The sequence below is a fragment of the Diabrotica virgifera genome, chromosome 4 (assembly GCF_917563875.1).
Source record: "Diabrotica virgifera virgifera chromosome 4, PGI_DIABVI_V3a".
Taxonomy (NCBI): Eukaryota; Metazoa; Arthropoda; class Insecta; order Coleoptera; family Chrysomelidae; genus Diabrotica; species Diabrotica virgifera.
Window position 1 is genome coordinate 132305853 of NC_065446.1, and position 13871 is coordinate 132319723.

At 32.3% G+C, this 13871-nt stretch overlaps 1 protein-coding gene across 1 annotated transcript in view; it reads right to left on the reverse strand.

The window, feature by feature from the left end:
• LOC114331654 (diuretic hormone receptor-like) overlaps positions 1 to 13871 on the reverse strand; it is an 892082-nt gene that overhangs the window by 84884 nt on the left and 793327 nt on the right. Inside the window, exon 8 of the mRNA XM_050649706.1 lies at positions 1892 to 2058. Coding sequence (XP_050505663.1) covers positions 1892 to 2058 — 167 coding nt within the window. The remainder of the gene's footprint in view (positions 1 to 1891; positions 2059 to 13871) is intronic.

A 13871-nucleotide genomic window follows, 5' to 3' on the forward strand; every position in this document is an offset into this window, starting at 1 on the left:
TACATTTATTTTTCGGCCCCCCTTAACGAACCCCCCTGCATTAACAGAAAATATATGGTAGAGGGACATTTTCAGGGTACAAGGTTTCTCTTCATGTAATAATCTGATGCGCTCGAGTAACTGCAAAAATCCCCGCTTGGGCTCCCCTACCATAAGCACATTACCTTTTTCATATCTTCACTGCCGTCCCAGGTATATTTTAAAAAGCGTTGGTGAGGTGTAATAATCCTATTTAGACTTTTTGATGCAAATTATAAGCAAAGAGTTAGATATTAAAATCTCACGATTTTGTCTCGTTTATACACGAATTGTATAAACGAGAAAAACTTCCAGACCCTGATCAAAGTCAAATACCAAAAGTAGAAAATGTAGCCTCAAAGACATCCCGTATATTATCATCATCGTCACTATAACGACAATCCTTTTTGGGCCTTGGTCTCCTACAGAACTCTTCTCCATTCTGATCTATTGTATTCAGCTATGTTTTTAGTATTTTAAATTCTGACGTCTTTTCGAATTTATTTTGAGATGTCTTGAAGAGTGTCATGGTCATGATTTAAGAATTTAAAGAACTGGTTTAAATGCAGTTCTACAGAACTGATTAGAGCAGCGGTAGATAGAGTAAAAATAGTGATGATGATATCCAACTTCCGTTTGGCAGACGGCACTTAAAGAAGAAGAATATTTCAGATATCTTTTTTATTTACAAGATCTTTCCTAGCCTGGGTTTACTGTCGTTGTTTTTTCACTTTCATTTTTGTTTTCTATCAGTGTTTTCAGTGGCAATATTTATGTTGACGTTTGTCACCTCTGTGTTAGTTAATTTCACTTATGCCCGGTTGCACCAACAGATCTTAAGCTTAAGTCGAGAATATCATAAGAATTAATACAATATAATTATAATATATTACAATAAGAATACCATAATATAATAATAGATATAATTGATAATAACGTAAGAATCTAAAATTATGGTGCAACATAGGTGATACTCAAGGAGGCCCTATTTATAAGTAGAGTTTAGCTAAGCCGGAGCTTAAGATCTGTTGGTGCAACCAGGCATTAAACGCTCAAATTCCTTAAGTTCTGGTGTCATATGGTTCTGATGAGTTACTCTATCTTTTACCGATGTCCATTTATTATACTGTTTCTCTACCATCATTGTTTTCCTATTTCATCCAATGTTAATCAATATTTTTTGCACTAATCAACCGATGATCAGTTTCAACAGAGACTTAATTAATTACTGACAATGAGTTTCATCATTAGTGTTATAAATAAGAAGTAATAAACCTAGAGAATAATAATCAACTATTTTCAATGGGAAATAAGCCTCAATTTTACTAAAAAAATGATTTTATTAACGTTTCGATGCCCAAGTCGGGTGTCGTTGTTGCCCAATATAAACAAAAATGTTGTTGCTTAGTAAAAAATTCTTTTTTAATTTATTTGATATGACTCATTTATATCGGCAATTCAAAAATGTATTATACAATTTAAAGTAGAATAATAATTAATACATGTCTGAATTGCCGATATAAATGAGTCGAAATTATAAAAGAAATTCCGAGAATATAAATGATGAGAATTTTTTACTAAGCAACAACATTTTTGTTTAATTTAGTATTATTTTGTATTTTGACAATGACACCCGAATTGGGCGTCGAAAAAATAAAAAATTTTTTTTGGTAAAATTGTGGCTTATTTCTCAATGAAAATAGTTAAAATTAAAAATGCCACAAGGAAATAGCTTCAGACCTACAGAATAATACTTCTGCGTTGCAATAATGGATGCTTTTACGCAACGAAACAGAAGAAACGCATAATAACTATGTAAAAAATCATACACAAAAATAAATATACATAATATAGCATTAAAAGATAATGTTACCTAATGCTTTCAGTTCTAGACCTCGGAGACCAGTCTTTGCTTCTACTTCCAGACCGAAGACTCCTCGGTCCCAACGATCTCCTTGTCTTCCAATTCTCGAAATGATGCCGGAGAGTGTTTTGAACTTCTGTGTTGAGAAAACAGTAGAAGAGTGCCACTGTGAATCCCTGCAAAGATATAAAGAAAATTAGTAATACATATGAGTACTACAGTATATCTGGAAAATTAGTATTATCAAAAAAAAAATTAAAGAGACTTTTTAAAATATTGTAACAAGTGTCAATATATTTTCGATACTCCTGTATGTTTAGCATATCTCTTTTAAAGTTTAAAATATTTAACAATATTGTTCTAAAACTATTTACTTGTGACATCTTATGCAATTTTCTATTTTATTTAGGAATAAGCCACAAATTAAATTTGACATTAAATTTATTTGACGTTTCGACTTCCACTTCCGAAATCGTTATCATATGACCAGTTAGGTACGAAAATAAGTAATAACTACAAAAAGGCTGTGAATATTGAGAATATCCCGAAGCGAAGAGAGAAATGACTCTTTGACCAAAAGATCAAAAAAATAGTAGGTTAGAACGCTGATAGATCCAAAGATCTAAAACTTCTGTCATTATGCTATATAGATCTCGTTACAGCGTCTACAAGCAAATGCATAATCCCCAGTTGATTTTCGTTTAGATTCAGAGCAGACCACAGGCCTATCTGAAGATCCCAATAGAGTGAAACGTACCGGGTGTCCCAATAAGAATGGCGCTCGGCCATATCTGAGGAACTGTTTATACTACAGCTTTGGGAAAAAAAAATTGTAACAAAAGTTGCCTCGAGAAAAACCTGGAAATTATTTTCATAATTGTAAGTCCACCGCTAGAGGGCGTAATTGAATATCAAAAATTAAAAAATCGAAATTTTACAAAATTTGCCTAATGAAAGGGCACTCGAAATCCGATTATCGTATTCTTCATAAAATTCTGCGCATATTTTATTTAACAAGTTTAAGTCTACCTCTGCAAATAAGAGGTGGGGGTGAGTGGGAACCTTGTTATGAAAAAATCGCTGTAAGTCCGGTTCTGCTTAATCGATTTTTGCAAATTTGGTCTTGTTGAAAACAGCTTTTTTCGTCAATGTAATAGTTATAATTTGGAAACAGCCTATTACGTAATATGCAGCTAGGAGGCGCTATTTATTTTCTTTTTAGAAATCTAGTTTTCTTTGAAAAATATTAAATACAAGTATGTATTTTTTCCTGTATTACAAAATAAGACCAAATTAGCAACAGAATACCGAAAACCGCATGTCTATAACTTTTTTCTATCTCGAGATATCTTAAGAAACGTGTAAATTTTAAACATAACTGTTGCTGTCATACAAGTGGAAATATATATAAGCAAGTAGCTATGGAAAAAAACAAAGAAACATTTTCCAGATATCACCGTATATAATAAATCAAAACAATATATGAAAAACTCTACTACTGGGGTGACGTCTTTGGGGATATTTCATTGCATATATTCTAGCCGCAAAAGTTGCATTTCTCATGCATTCAAAGAATGTGGCTATCATGTCAAATGCTTCTTAGTTTGTAAGAATCATCTTGAATTTCACTCTGTATAAATTTTATATAAAATTTAATAGAACCAAAACCGCAAAAAACCATCAATGAACACATTTTTATGTTTTACTGATTTGACACATAATTTGACACAGGATGACTTTTTGAAGTTAATACTTCTAATAGTTCTATTTTTTTCCATAGCACACTACTTGTTTCCACTTTGACTTTCTTAACTTAGTTTACCGGTAACAATAACAGTTATGTATTTATCTTAGTTGGGAATAGGATAATTGATATTAAAATGTAATGAAATAAAAATTAAAAATTTTTGTAGAAAATCTGACGTTTTTACATTATCTACGATTCATCGAGAGAAAAGCAAATGCGCGGAGGCAACAATTCATAAAAAATTACATATTGCCGCTATTTTTTTGGTATTTTTTAAGTATTAAAATTAGTGTAATATTTAAATAAAAATAAAATTAAACTGTTTAAAATTTATTTATTTCGTTAAAATCATAATAATAGAAGTATAACTTCTTACTCGCGTACAAAGAACACACACTCTTTTTTTGTTATATTTTATAGTGTTATTTGTCTTATTGTTGTTTTGATTCATTATATACGGTGAAATCTAGACAATGCTCCTTTGTTTTTTTTTCATAGCACACTACGTGCTTCTATATATTTCCACTTATATGATAGCAACAGTTATGTTTAAAATTTACACGTTTCTTAAGGTATCTCGAGATAGAAAAAAGGTATCGACATGCGGTTTTCGGTATTCTGTTGCTAATTTGGTCTAATTTTGTAATATAGGAAAAAATACATATTTGTATTTAATGTTTTCCAAAGAAAGCTAGACTTTTAAAAAAAATAAATAGCGCCTTCTAGCCGGCACATTACGTAATAGACTGTTTCCAAATTATAACTATTACATTGACAAAAAACAGCTGTTTTTAACAAGACCAAGTTTGTAGCAGAACCGAATCGATTAAGCAGAACCGGACTTAGAGCGATTTTTTCATAGCAAGGTTCCCACTCACCCCCACCTCTTATTTGCACAGGTAGACTTAAACTTGTGAAATAAAATATACACAGAATTGTATGAAGAATATGATGATTGGATTTCCAGTGCCCTTTTATTAGGCAAATTTTGTAAAATTTCGATTTTTTAATTTTTAATATTCAATTACGCCCTCTAGCGGTGGACTTACAATTATGAAAATAATTTCCAGGCTTTTCTCGGGGCAACTTTTGTTATACAATTTTTTTTCCCAAAGCTGTAGTATAAACGGTACCTGAGATATGGCCGAGAGTCATTCTTATTGGGACACCCGATACGTCAGAGGATGGCGGTTGCCTCTGAAACAGAATTGAATGTTAAATGTCTTTCATTTTATCTTAGTACCCTTTCAGACTAAGACACTTGGTGTCTGACACCGGTGTCCGCCACCGGTGTTCAATTCCAGTAAAGCATTGTTTTAAATGAACGACTACAGACGAGCCACTTTCGAGTGTCTGGCTGATTTTAGTGGCTCAACAATGCTTTGCTGCATTTAAACACCGGTGGCGGACACCGGTGTTAGACTCCAGTGTATAAGGTTGAAAGGGTACCTACTTAGTTTACTCCTATTACGAGTACACAAAATCAACAGTCGATGGAATTTCACCTAGATACATTGACAGGATGTGAATGCATATTGTAGATATCTGCTTTATCGTTCGTTTGTTTTGCAGATTTTAGAAAACGCGGATTTAGGCTGTCACCAGAATGTTGGTTCTTAGAATAAAGTTTTAGATTTTCGGCGCTAAGACTTACCATTGAGTTCTTTAGATAAAATTAGTGTTTGTTTTTAGCAGTAGGTGTAACATTATCCCCAGCAAAAGTTGAAATGGAAGGATTTTGTGCAAGATTCTTTCCTGCAGTATCTTTAGGAGTAGCGGCAGTAGTAGGACCTTTCAAATTGTATTTCTGATCCTTTACTATTGGTACATCTCTATCATTCATTGAGGCGCTCAGGGTAAGAGTGGCCTAACCCCAAAAACGAAGTTTTGGGATAAATCCATTCTTTGCATTCGTATTTCCATTATGCTTATGGGATGGCGCTACAAATTATGTAGCGCCATTTAGACAAATATAGGGGTAGGTTATGTAGACCCTTGTTAATCCGAAGATTTAATGTTGCTGCTTGTATTGATATATTAATCTAAAAATTCTCAATTTGTGGCTTAGGCCACTGTTGCTTTGAGCGCCTCAATTTTGCCCATGTTATTACAATGCTAAGTCACCAGGGGCATAACTGGTTCTGTCTTTAACATGAAAAAAATATCAATAACCATATGGATTAGTTTAATATTGCTCTCCTTTAACCTAATCACATCGTCACCTAGAGAATTAGGTAGGTACACTTACATTGAACATTGTTCAAGTTCTTTAGATGAACACCACAAAATGAATAATACAGAGAAGATATTTTTTCTTTAATAGAAAAATCAACCTCAGCTTCCTACTTTTCCAAAACATTTCTTAAATAAATTATCAACAAAATGCTCCACATAAGCATTTGCGTCACTGTAAGATAGGCAGCAATTGCACCGATCGTTAACCGTCGTAAGGCGGTGCTTAGATTCTTACGTAAACAACGGTGCGACTGTATAACCCTTTTTTGTATGTGAACGTCGGAGAAATTGATTTGAAATATAATTAGGACTTATTTAATATAGTATGAAACAAAATTTTTCAAAAAATTACTTATTTCTTCTTAAAAAAAAATTATTATCGTTGCAAGACAAATACATGACATTTTTCACAGAGTGACAACACAAAGTTTTTTCACATAATACAGTTATGCCAGGACTTTCGGTCTTTTTTCTCTGACATAAGTAACACCGACCTTGCCCCTTAGCTGTGTTAGCTCCATGTGGAACACCAAAAACGTCCAATTCAGGATATGAAATTTTCATCATTTGCAATCTACAGTCATTTTTCTAAAAAAAAAAACACGTAAACGCAAAGAGTTTTAAATGCTGTAATGGGTATATTGCGTTTAGAATTGAATTTAATGCGAATAAAAAAATTGACAAAATTCAAAAAAAAAAATATTAAAAAATATATGTAAGAAAAACGAGGTCTGGGGTGCACCTGCACCCGCACCGCCTTACGAGGGTTAAAAAAGGGGCCCTCTTCTTTAATTCAACAGCACGAGCCTCTGCAGATACAAGTTTAGTACATTCCTTACATAATTTGTTCGAACAATAGTCACACATAACCAGGGGATCATCCTTTTAATCCATTTTGGCACATTTAACTCATTTCCAAAAATTAAATAAATTAAAACTGCCACCAAGTAAAGTTAGACTAACTGGCCTATTCATTCGTATGGGCCACAAAAATAAGCAATTAATTTCGTGAGTTTTACTAATTTTTGGTCAGCTTCTGTTGTTTTAACTTTTTTATGTGAAAAAAAAATCCAAAAAATGAATCCAGAATAAACTTTTGATTCGAAAGCATTAAATAATGCAGTAGGTGGAATTTATTTTGCTGCATATCAACATCAAACTAAACGTTCAGAGCACCGTTTTTAAATTAAAACTCACTATTATAATATCACATTTCTTTACACTGGACTTTATAAATATGCAACTATTTTAATTTTCTCGTATTTAACTGTTAAAGTCAATCCCAAAAATAAATATACCCACTCACTTTAGCTAACGCTAAACCCATTGTGTCTTATATATTAGCTTTCAATCTTCAGAATTTAATCCTAGTTTACCAAAGTAATATTCCAAGTAAAGAAAATTGTTCCAACTTTTATTAACTTGAAAAGTTTTCGGATTTGTTTCGTGTTTCGAATATGAAATTGAAAAAGATTCACACCAGATGAAATCTTTGAATATCTAATAAGCTAAATTTAACAGAAATGAATCCACTTCCTTTTAGTAGTGAAGAAAAAGTAATATTATGTATATTATTGAAAAATATTTCAGCTTGGAATGACGTCAATAAAACGAGTATTTAGCTAGGTTATAAAATAACGCAATGAAATGATAAAATAAAAACAAACATTAAAATTAGTATGTTTTTCTATGTAGAGAAAAGTAATTTTCTCTATATTCATCGTCTATAGACGAGACCTGGTAAACCTCTTGTCCTCTACTGATGAGTTTGCGCTGTAATAGGATGTATTAAAATCTAAATAATCATGTTAAATTTGATCAAAAGGCTTGTTCTGTAATCTATACCAGGAGTCACCAAATGGGAACCGCGGTCCGCATCCGGTCGTTTGTGCGGTCCTCCATTAAATTCAGAATATATAGTAAAATGTTGAATGGGTTGCATATTATGCTATGTAGTTCATTTTGAATGAAGTAAAAAAAAGACGTACTCGCATTCAGTTATTATTGACGAAGCTTCTATCCCTGAAAACGTACCATTCATTCCTAAGCATAGACAAAAATCGATTTGGTGGGATGATGAATGTGCCAAACAATTACAGCTTGAGAAGGATGCGCTTAAATTATACAAAACCTCATCCACTCTGAATAACTTTCTTGAATATAAAAAGATAGAAGCTATAACTAAAAATATGTTTAAACAGAAAGACAGAAGTACATGGATTCAATTTTGTTCCAGTCGTAACTCTAGCTGTCTAGTCGTAAAGATATTCTACAGAAGCTATGTCCACCTTTTGTTGACAAACATATACCTCACTCAGGAGCACCTTCAGAAGAACATTATTTACTAAAGGAAATAACAGCATCCGAACTGGAATATGCCATTAAGATATCCAAAAACACAGCCTCAGGTCCAGATCATATTTCGTATATTATGTTACAAAAAATGGGTACGCTGGCTAAAAGATTACTATTGCATATTTATAATTGTATCTTGCAAACTGGAGTATTTCCTTACAAATTTAATGATTGCTTTGTTATATTAATTCTGAAACAGGAAAAAATAAAGATCATCCGGATTCATATCGACCAATTACATTGTTGTCATGCATTTTCAAAACATTCGAAAGAATTCTAAAATTGAGAATGGAAACTTGGTTAAGGAGGCATAGTATACTACAAGCAACACAATTTGGCTATAAACAAGGGTGTGGTACGATGGATGTAGTAGTTCGTCTGACTACAGATGTTCAAATTGGTTTTTCCAATTCCATGACCACAGGTGCATTGTTTATCGATATAAAAATTGCTTATCACATGATTGATTTGAATATACTCTGTGATCAACTTGTATTTCTTGGTGTTCCAAAATTTAAAAAAAGCATTTACTCTAAATAATCAATCCAGCATCTTTTCCGTCGAAGCATGCGCTATGTATAAAGCTCTTGAATTGTCGTGTGCAGTGATTCACTATCAGTTTTAAATGCATTACCAAACTTTAAAGTCACAATTAACAGCAATAATATATTTATATTTAAAATATTGCAACAATTACTAAAATTATCAGCTTCAACATATAGTGTTAAATTTGTGTGGGTTAAGGGACATTCAGATATATTGGGTAATAGTATTGCGGATTCAATAGCTAAAAATCCACTAAAGCACCCTCATGTATTGATTGAAGAACTTAACACATGTGATCTTTTTGCATATGTTAAACAGCATATTAAATGTAAATGGGATAGACGTTGGATTCAGTTCGGTGAAAGTACAGGCACTAATTTGTTTAAATTACAACCAAAAGCAGCTGTTAACCAATTTTACAAAGTTGTTGCACTAAGTAGAAATACAGTGTCGAATATCCTAAAATTAAAAGTAGATCACGGATGTTTTCCGAAGCATCTACATAAAATCGGAGTTCTCTAAACAGGCACATAATCTAAATCACACATTTTTTAACTGTCCCTTACATCTCAATACAAGTATGTGGCTGCTACAAGAATTGCTGAAAGCAGCTTTAAGTACTCCCCTAGATTTAAATGTATTACTAAGTGGAGATAACATAAAATTGTTTAAACTTATTTTTCAAAAAATTAAATTAAAGGTGTGAATGTAAGACTAATCGTTTGAATGAATAGGTATTTCCTTTGTATTATGTATGAATGAGATATTTCCTGTAATTAACTATATTAGTTTGGAACCTATGTATGTTCAAAAAAAAATATATAAAAAAAGATTAAAAAAAAATAATAATAAAAAAAATATTAAAAAAAATATTTAAAAAAAATAATAAAAAATATATATGTATATAAAAAGAATTAAAAAAAAAATAAAAAAAAAATAAAAAAAAATCACTAAGAGGTTCTAAATCTCCGAGAGCTTGAATCGGATTTAGTTCCTATCGTAGTGAAAAAAAAAATTAGCATAGTTGTATTTATTAACATAGTAAGTAGACATTTTTATTTGCAAGCTTTATTTTTTATTATTCTTTATTTTTAATTGTACACTGGACAAAGTTTTATGAACGAATAATAATTTTATATGTTATCACGTGGCTAAAGGTTCTAAACCAAGGCCAGAATCAAAACAAAAAAAAAGTTAATATTGTTTTTACATGATTGCGAGTACGTCTGTTTTTACTTCATTCAGAATATAATGTTTGGGCATTTTGAAAATCTTTGGCAATTAAATTGTGCACTATTTTTGGCTCAACTTATGTGTGCGCAGAAGTCTTTTCAAGAATGAATTTTCTTAAAAATCTGTTAAGATCACAGCGTACAGATAAACATCTCAACTCCCTAGTGAGAATCAGTTGTACTAGCACTAACCTCACTCCAAACTTCAGGTTGTACAAAATAAAAATGTCATTTTTCTCACTGATAATTTAGTTTTGTAAAGAGTTTTATACCTAATCATAGTCATGCAAATCAGACAAAGCCATAAGAGAGAGAAATACGTCAGGGAGAAAAGCCATCACAATGTCAAATATAATTTTATGGGACTAATAATAATTCATCAGCAAAGAAAATAAAAAGAGGATAGATATATTATGAGACTATAGTGAAAAGTATCATTCTATACAGCTGTGAGGTATGGCCATTGACAGAAAGAATGCCGAGAGCAATGGAAATTGATTTTTGGAGATGAGCCACAGGAAGATATAGAATAGAAAGAATTACCAAAGAACGCATTAGCGAAATAATGGGAATCAAACGAACAGCCACGGATGACCTAACAACAAAACAACTTATCTGGTTCGGACATATACAAAGAATGGATGAACAACAAATGCAAAAGGAAATATTAAAATGCCAACCCGAAGGAAAGAGAAAACGAGGAAGACCGAGAAAAAGCTGGAGCGAAGGAATAAATAAAGAGCTGAGAGAAAGAGACATAGAAGAGGACCTATGGAACAACCGGACGAAGTGCCGATTGGAAGTAGGAGAACATTATAAACCGACATGTAGTAGTAGTTACACCTAATCAACAATTTTGCATTTAAGTAAACTGTAATGTAAAGTAATAATTGGCATGTGTGTTTTTTATATTAATTACCAGAGAACGGCAGTTCTCGCCAGTGGCGCACACCAACACCCCCCTACACGCGACACTAACACGAAATTTTCGATTTTCTAAATCTGACTGATAGTCTAGGCGCCAAATAGAGATCACCGTGTCATTTTCAATTCTGATGGACAAACTCAACGGTTTCTTATGGATTTTGGGCTGCTGATTACGAATTTCGTGGGGGGATTTCGATCCGAGTGGTCAAAAAATTGTTATAAACAATTTAATTGTTTATAAATTGTTTATAAGGCTCTGGCTCATAAACTAAAAGAGATAAAAAAACGTTTCAAACAAAATTTGTTCTCTAATAAAAAACGAGGAAACAACCGTTTACTAAACTTAAATCCGACAATTAGAACTCAAGATATTGTAAAATTAGTGCACAATGCAAATTGCATATTGCAAAATAAGTGTTTTTCGAAGCTTTACCGATCGTAACTCGGCTTCTACGCATGCAAATGAGCCTTGTAGGGTGTCCTTTTAAAGACTAATTAAGAGGCTTCCAAACAAAGTTCGTTGAATTATTTGGTCTTCATTTGTTTTAAAGTTATACCCTTTTGAAGTTATAATTTTCTTAAAAAAATTGTACATTAGTTTGTTTATAAAGGTTTCAAGCAAACTTAAGCTATAAACATTTATACTTTAATTAACAATAATGATAAAACAACTCAAAAGGAACAATTAGAGCTTAGAAAATATTCGTAAGTTTATTTTTGGCTAAGATGTCGATATTTTAATGGCGCACTATGAGGCGCAATATTGGCTCACAGTCAAGTAAGTATGTATTCTTCGACGCTTTATCGATCGTAACTCGGCTTCTACGCATGAAAATGAGTCAATATGCTATATCCATATAAAAATGGATCGAGTTCTTTTGCAGTGTCATCATTGCATATAAAACGAGCATTTATGATGTGGCGGCATACACACAATTGACGGGCCTTGATAATGCTGCAAAAAAACTAGATCCACTTTATATGGATATCATATAGATAATTAGACTGTGAAGCCTCAAAAAGTTTTAGTTCTACTGCCTACAAGAACAGACTTGTACCACCATGTAACTGTTAAAATTTCGCTAAGAACTTATGCAGATGTAAAAAAGCTAATATTCCCTGTATATATCTATGCAGATTTGCAGATGCATGAAAAAAAATGTTTGTAAAAATAGTATTAATAAATAATATCAACTTACGTTTTAGTTATACTTCTGAAATATTAGTTTTTAATGTTTTTTTCTCATTTAGTGCAAAAAATAGAAGACAATGTAAATAGAATGAAAGGTGATACGAGGTACGGTATGATGATTTAATTATAAGAATTATATGATAAAATTTTATAAGGAACTTCAAAAATGAAAAATGAAGATAACGTATGTATACATAGAAATTATAATTTGCATCGAGAAGTTGGCGCGTGAACCTTTACGCGGTTAGCCGATCTTGCGCCTCATAGCGCGCGCCATTAAAATATCGACATCTTGGCCAAAAATAAACTTATGAACATTTTCGTAACCTCAAATTGTTCCTTTTGAGTTTTTTTATCGTCATTGTTCATTAAAGTATAAATTATAGCTCAAATTTGCTTGAAACCCTTATAAACAAATGAATGTACAATATTTTTAAGAAAATTGTAACTTCAAACGGCTATAACTTTAAAACAAATGAACATCAAGTAATTTAACAAACTTTGTTTGGAAACCTGTTAATTATGCTTTAAAACGACACCTTCTAAGACTTATTTACATGCGCAGAAGCCGAGTTACGATCGATAAAGCTTCGAGAAATACTTATTGTGCAATTTGCAATTTACATTGCGCACTAATTTTAGAATATCTTGAGTTCTAATTGTTAGATTTAAGTCTAGTAAAAGATTTTTTCTTCGTTTTTTATTAAGGAACAAATTTTATTTGAAACATTTTTTTATCTCTTTTAGTTTATGAGCCAGAGCCTTATAAACAATTTATAAACAATTAAATTGTTTATAACAATTTTTTGACCACTCGGATCGAAATCCCCCCTCAAAATTCGTAATTAGCAGCCAAAAATCCATAAGAAACCGTTGAGTTTTTCCATCAGAATTGAATATGACACGGTGACCCCTCTGGCGCCTAGACTATGATATGAAAGATGGGCGAAGTCCCATCTTAAAGTTAAGGAAAAGACTTACCCATTCGTATGTCAACCATCCATTTTGGTCCAAGAGTGTGGATTTTACGGCCCCTTTCTCTTTAGGGTCTGTTTTTCGTTCTAGTCCCCAAAACTCCCAAAAACTTCAAAAATTTAAGTCCGATCTTTGCGGCTTATAATAGCACTGATCATTACCTTTCCAACGCATGTCTAATTTTGAAAATAGGTTATACCATTCAAAAGTTACCGAGCTCAGAAATATCACTCAATTTTTATTTAAAAAAGGGAAAATGTTTGTGGATATGTATGTGTGTTTGAAAGTTAAACCGATTTGAATTTTTTTTTCTGTGTTTAAAGAGGGGTCAGGGCCGATTCAGAACCGGTGTAGCTTGTGACTTTTCACCACCCATAAGCCAGCTAGAGGACTTGGTAGGTACAAAACGGCATTTTTTTGGGGGGTATATATCTTCGAATAAAGAAGAGACAGGAAAACCGTAAATAAACCAAATCAATAGCGTTGAGTTAAGCTTTCAAATGGTGTTTAAGCCGTCAGGATCAGACCTATACACGGCTCAGTATAGCCGAAAAACTGAAAAACTATACTTTGAAAATTTTGGTTTTTCGACAATTTTACTCCAAATTTCAACTTACGAATTGCGCCAATAACTGAGCGATTGTAGAAGGACTCTAGACCAATGTAACGGTGTATACTTTATATCCGAGGAAATTCGAATTTCTAAGTTATAGGCTTCATAAGTATGATCAAATCTATTTCCTACGGGCAAAACGGTTTCTCAAGCTCAATAATTCCTGT